This window comes from Phaethon lepturus, unplaced genomic scaffold (genome assembly GCF_000687285.1).
Source record: "Phaethon lepturus isolate BGI_N335 unplaced genomic scaffold, ASM68728v1 scaffold11434, whole genome shotgun sequence".
NCBI lineage: Eukaryota > Metazoa > Chordata > Aves > Phaethontiformes > Phaethontidae > Phaethon > Phaethon lepturus.
The window spans coordinates 2,536-9,299 of NW_010535491.1; the positions used below are offsets into that span (position 1 = coordinate 2,536).

General features: G+C 38.9%; 1 protein-coding gene across 1 annotated transcript in view; it reads right to left on the reverse strand.

Annotated features, from left to right (window-relative positions):
- Nucleotides 1-3,414: 3,414 nt before the first annotated feature.
- The window catches only part of PLEKHA7 (pleckstrin homology domain containing, family A member 7), a 54,754-nt gene continuing 51,404 nt past the window's right edge, over nucleotides 3,415-6,764 (reverse strand). The window contains exon 24 of the mRNA XM_010285833.1: nucleotides 3,415-3,987. Within this exon, the coding sequence (XP_010284135.1) occupies nucleotides 3,965-3,987 (23 nt within the window). The 3' untranslated portion in view covers nucleotides 3,415-3,964. The remainder of the gene's footprint in view (nucleotides 3,988-6,764) is intronic.

Below are 6,764 nucleotides of genomic sequence, written 5' to 3' on the forward strand. Positions count from 1 at the left end.
TCAATACAGCCAAATAACCAATGGGAATGTTTACTAGGTGTAGAAAATATAGCAATTTTTCATGTTCTGCTTGTGCAGGGCTTTGTTCTTTTTATAACTATGCAATACACAGACACATACACACACGCGGCACAAGAAAACACTTTAAAATACCTGAAGACAGACATAAATCAGAGGGGTAACATCAGATCATGCCTTCTATATCTTCTAAGTTTTGACACTAAGTAAATCTGGTCTTTCCTTCATACACCATCCAGAAGTTAATTGCTAAGACACATGAGAAATACGTGGGTTTACAGAGGGGAAGAGACGCTGATATGAAATACGTAAGCGTATTTACTCAGATGAGTAAATGGTGCAGGTGGAAAAATAATGGTGTAAACAATACCAGAACAGGTCGGGAGTGCTCTGCTTTCTAAAACCACCGACCCCTCTCTCCAAAGGCCACCTCGCTTGACCTCTGACAATGTGTTTGAAATAGCAGCGCACAAGCTTAGTCGTATCTTTCAGTAGCTTTTCCTTCCACACAGAAGCAACTTTCCAGAACAGAATCCCGTAACACAGATGCTTCCCGAAAAACCCTTCTAGCCAGGGGTTTTTCCAAACTGTTCCAAAACAGTCTGGATGCCTCCAACTACTGCTGCTGTCCACTCCTTCAAAACAAGCAGCTGCATACAGACGCACAAAGATAAGCAACAGCTCTGCAGCTCCACAGGACGTCCTCCACAGCCCAGCAATACCTACAGACTCAAAATACGGTAGTGGAAGAAAAAAGGGAGGAGGCGTTACGCAAGTTCAGAAAGGTGAAAGCTGTGCTACTTCGGAGTATCGGGCTGTGGTTTTATAAATTCAGCTATGCAATAAAATTTTAATAACTTTAGTTGAAGAAATTGAACACAGATGTATAAGGGAAGGCAGTCTGCATAATTTTTGCTTGGTATAACATTACAAAACACTAATTAGAGAACGGCGCCCTCGAAAGAAGAACTGACACTGCTTCCTAATAAGTTTCCAGTTTTCTAACTGTAATTAGTTCCAAACACTTAAGCTGCTTAATAGGCAGAGGAAGAAAAAGCCACTTTTTGACCAAAGTAATATTGATCTGCAAGTAGACATCTCTTTTTTTCTAGTCTTAATATTAGAGAGTAGTATTTAACACCTACAAAACAGCATTTTGATTAAAAGAAACAGAACTTGAAACTTACCCAAAACAAACACTATATGCATATGAAAATTATCCCTAATTATTTAAAAACTACACCCACCCCTGCAAAAAAGTTGGTCACTGGAGAACAAAAGTTTTGGAAGAAAAATTATCTTGGTAATTTTTTTCCCAAATACGGTATTAACTATGGACACAGACCAAAATCTTTAGAAAACATGAATGGTGTAACTATTTAGGGCAAAGCCCTTCCCTTTCATGCAAGCTTGAACGAGCAGATTTTGTGTGTGTGACCAAAGGAAAGAAAATTAACATCTCCCACAACCTGCAGAGCCAAAGCGCCTGCACCCCCTTCCCTTCATTGCTAGGGCAGCAGACGGAATTCGGAGCCAGTCCAGGATCCCGCCGGCCGTGCTCTTCACCCACCAACCATGGCCACGTACGTAACAAAGCTTCTGGAGAAGGAATGCAGCTTCACTGAACCGCGAAACACGGGGTCAAAGGCTCCTTTGTGCGCCCGAGAAACAGGACGAGCATGTCGTAAGCAGCTCAGCTCTCAATTTCTGCTGCACGTGTCCGAAGGTCAAGTACACACAGTCTCAAATACTCGCTCTCACGTTCGCAAGAGTCAACCCTAAGCCACAGAAATACTTCTCACTGCTTCTTTACATTTTGTTCTAGAGATTAAGTTTCAGAAGAATTAAACATTTCCTCTGGTCTCCATCAAAGCGATGTCATTTGAGGGAACCGTTTCAGTGGAGTCACTGCTGGTTCACTGCTACCCAAATCTGCTACGCCAGTCGCCTGCCAACCCTCTCTTTGGGCAATACCCTATTCCCACACAGCGCCCGCGCCGCTGTGCAGTGCCCCCAGGTTGTGTTTGGTTTTGTACCGAAGTTACTTTTGATACTTTCTTTCACCAGAAGCTAAAGGGCCAAGAATGTGTCGGACAAACATACCCATCCACGAGATAGAAAGGACGGTATTGTAGTCATTGTGTTGAGGGGACAACCCTGAAAAATCTTTCTGTTCAAGAACAGAGATAGATTTAATCAAATGCTAAGAAACAAAAAAGAAAAATGAAGCTTCAGCCTAAGGGGAACTTGATCCAAATCCTACTGAAATAAGTGCAAAACTGGGGAGCTTCAATGGGATTTGAACCAAAGAAGAGCAAAATGCGGTAACAGCAGAAACGATTCCGGCTTTTCAACTACATGGATGCTGCTAAGAGAGCAGAAAAGACAGAGGCAATCGGAGGCAGTTATGTTAATATTTTAATCTGTACATATACCATCTTGCAAACTGTTACATTTTATTTAAATTAATGTTTTCTTGCAAAATATTCATTTATGCTTTCAAAACTTTTTATAAAGGCAAAAATAAATCATTATTTTGGCAAAAGGTTTTGAAGTCGATACTGGCAGTATTGAGGTAACATAGATTGCATTAGCTAAATATATACTTTTAAGAACATTTCTGAGTATAGTGTTAATACATGATTTGTCTTAAAGTCTGAAACTTGAAGGTCAATCAATTTCAAGGGTTGTGTAGCTACTACTTGAATACATCAAATAAACAAGTTAGTGGTTTCACAAAATCCTGCAGAAGTATTTCTCAGTCATTTCTCATCCACAGCTGAACTCGGCTAATAACCACATAACATTGGGAGATTCTTGCACGTCTTGCATTCAACACGTACGTGGGTTTTTTCAAGTAACGTAGTTGCAGCAATTCATTTAATCTTATGTTCTCCTTACGTAACTACCTCACTCTTTGCCCTATACGTAAGTAGAACACTGAATTTCAAAGTTTGGCAAAGTTAAGCACCAGGTGAACATACATACAAAATTAGCAGGTGCCACATTACATTAGTTTTGCCGTTTCCAGGATAAATACTAGTCAATACATCATATTGTAATGTTTATTTAAAAAAATCAAAAGAAAAATACATATTTACTAGTAAAATGACATATCGTGTTATGGTTTTTTTATTGCTTAGTTCACATATTTTTAATTAAAAGTTTTCTTCTTCCACATCTCAACTTTCAAAAAAATATAATTTGTTAGGTCTTTGTTACGGAGGGGACAGCACTAGTGTCAAGAGCAACCTAGCATACTGTGTTACGTACATGATTAACAGCAAGTTAATCATACGGGATCAAAAAAGCAAATGGGAGTTAAAAGTGGCTTTCATTATGGCTTTTGTGGAAAAAAATTCAGCTATACAGTGGTTACTGATACTTAGAAATTCAAACTAAAGTTCCTTGCAATGCATTATTTAACGGGCAAAAGGGTGGGTGATTAACGCTACAAAAATATTCAATCCAAAACACCCTTTTGGCAAACCGCTCACTTGCGTTAGCTCTACCCATACGCTATGAATGTGCTTCTCGGTTTGTTCAAATTTACATTTTTTTCATGAAACTTTACATTGTGCATCTGAGCCTGAGGGGGAAGTAACAGCATCTTTTAACATCTATGCAAGTAGTTTCTCTTAAAATGAATCCAGCCCTTGATTCAAAAAAATTCTAAAATATGTTGTTCTAAAAATACATTGTCAGTATTTTACAGAGTTTATTAAAAAGTGCCATTCATTCATATAAAAAGTCTGAACTAAACTGAAGTCAAAATAAAATGATTTGCAATACTCTTCATTTTCACAGAAAATCCCCCTATTATTCTCTGCATGTATTTCCAGAAGAACATATCATCACCCGATGAGTATCTTCACAGAAAGCTGGTAAAGAATCTCCTCTTTCTTCCACGCGGCATCACTAGGTGGGGTTGGCTTTGAGTCTTACGTCAGTGTTCACTTACTGCTTTGGCTAGCATGAAGTAAAATAACACATGGTTAAATATTAAAGTGAGTACACTAATGCCAAGCAGTAAGCACTTTCAGGCAACTTTTTTTAATCAAAGCCTTCTGCAGTTCGACAGAATGAACAATTCATATGATGCATTAAGCAACAATTATCTCACGATGCCACTGAGCTCAAGCCTGAACTCCTGTGCGCCCTGCATCTTGCTGGTTATTGCTATTTCCATGATAATTTTCCTGAAGAAAATGTAGTTTTTAATATATATATATGTGTGTGTGTAAATATATACCTATACATACACATGTGTATTTATATAGACATGCGACACACATGTTTTTAAGTCAGTCTGGAATCGCAGAATGGGCTGGAGTAGGAAAGGACCTCTGAAGGTCATCTGGTCCCAGCCCCCTGCTCAAGTCTAATACCCCGGGACTGTACGGTTATTTTTCTGGGTTCTTGAGGCCACACATGGGTACCCTATTCACAAGTGAAGATCTCACGTGATGGTGATAATCAACTAGCGTACCTCTGGACATAATAGTAGAGTCAAGTGTTACTCGGCTACAGCAAAGATAGTTGAATCTCCTTCTCGGAACGATAAACTGAACCAGAAAAGCAAACAGCTCTTCCACCAAGCTCTGTAGAGGCTCCTAGTGTCTATATACCTCTCAATGTAAATGAGTCATTTTGTTGAAGGCAGATCACAGCCCGTTTGGGCCTTTCTGCTATGTGCTCATTTTTACACAGATTTTTATTTTTTTGCACAGGTATTTGCCTCAGATTAGGGACAATGAAAACAAGGGTATCGGAAGATTAACGCTATTTGAGGTATTCACTCTATCAGCCCTCTTTACTACTTCCTCCATGTTTCGTCTTTTTTGTCAAACATCAGGCAATAAAATGAGGCCAAAGGAAATCAGAAAGGTGAGAATAATTTCAAAGGAAACTATGGAAGCTTGGGGAGTGTCTAACTAGGGGCACGCTTCGCAGTTAAGTACCGTAACATTTCTAGGGTTTCCTATTTCAAATAGAGAAAACTCTGAAAATAGTACTGGGAAGAGATGAAACATATTTCTTTATAAGGACAATAAAATTATTGTAATTTTAACACTTGAAATGGCAAAATAACCTAATCAGAGACAAAAATCAAGTCTTCTGTTAACACAACTCAATGAAAAACATACCAAAAGCATGAAAAAGTCAAACACGATATTGTGGAATTAGTCATGAAGGGCCAAATTTTCAGCGCACCCCAATTAAGACTCCGATGTTAGTTCTGTGTAAGGCAACCAGCCCATAAACAACCTCCCTGCTTATACAACTTTCTTTGCACGTTGGATTCTCTTGTGCAGCAACTGTATATGCCACGCGCAGGCACAAATACCTACGCACCCCTCCGGCAGCCACAGGAGTACGCAACACCAGCCGCCGGAGTACAAACCGCTGCTGAAAATCTGGCCCCGTGCTACCGAGAGTACAGGTGTCTCCTTCACCACAGTAAGATCATGGAAACATCTTATCTGTAGAGCGACAGCAGTTATTTAAAGACTTCATTAGCCCACATGTTAGCGCATCAGAAGCGGTATTTACAAGAATAAAAGGTTTCTGAAAAATAGATGCATGCGTTCATTCGGATCTCGTTTAGGTTTAGTAAAAACGTTAAAATTCAGCAAGCCACAGCAAAGGTACAACGGCAAATCAGACATGCCGAGAGCAGTTAGTTCTTACTTTTAAGGTGTTTAAACAAATGTGTAGTGAAATCCATTGCTTAAGGGGGAGTGAGGTGGCTGTGGTACAGAAGGTGAGGGTGCTTTAGATGGATAGGTCAACTGCTGAGCTAGAAGGGATCACATACAGGAATTAGGCTGCACAATCAAACATTCATATTGTAACAGAGCCACCTTAATTTTCTACCACATGAATAGGAAACCTGATTAGTAACGCAATGAGGGGTTAACACTATTTTAGTTACACAGAACACAATTTAAACAACATTTCTACTTGCTGGGTTTTTTTTTCTGTTAGTTGCATAAACTACTCAAATAAACGTTCCTGTTTTGATAAGACTATGGCCAATCGATCTTAAGATGAAGTCTCACTGGAACATTTTAAGGCTCCCAACACTGATACCCTAATCCAGCCCGGCTTTTAAAACTCTAGTTCTGGAACAGCACCTGTATTTGCTAATTTGATTTCAGGATTTCACTGAGGTTGTATAGGTTTTCAGCATTTCCTTTGTGGTACGCCAATAGGTAGAAACAAAGATAATATAGAGAAAAATCACACACAACCTCCCCCCCCCAAATTACAGATGCATAAAACATTTTGCTTAGAACAGTGCACGATGCAGTAAATACATTTTGAGATCTCAGCTTGAAACTTCAGGATAAAGAATACAAGGATTAAAACTATCATTGTTTATAAAACAGAGTAATAATATAGTATTAGAAGACAATAATGATAAAACTAAAGAGTTTGAAATGCAGTCTTAAATTCTGCTTTTACATTTTGGAGGGCCAAAGCTAATTGGCTAATTCCAAAACACAGAATGTAGGAAATGACTTCTTGATACTCTTGCATTTGATTTTAATCTTTCAGATTCCTGGCATGATTTCCATTTAGAAGGTTGATTTCTTACTAGGAACAGAGAGACTCTAAAATCCTGCTTTACAAGGATTAGATAAATGTACACTTTATTTTAAAAGATAGTTATATTACCATAGCATCTTAATATAAGTGCTTCCCCCTGAAAAATGGGGGGGGGGGGGGGGGTTTTTTCTTAA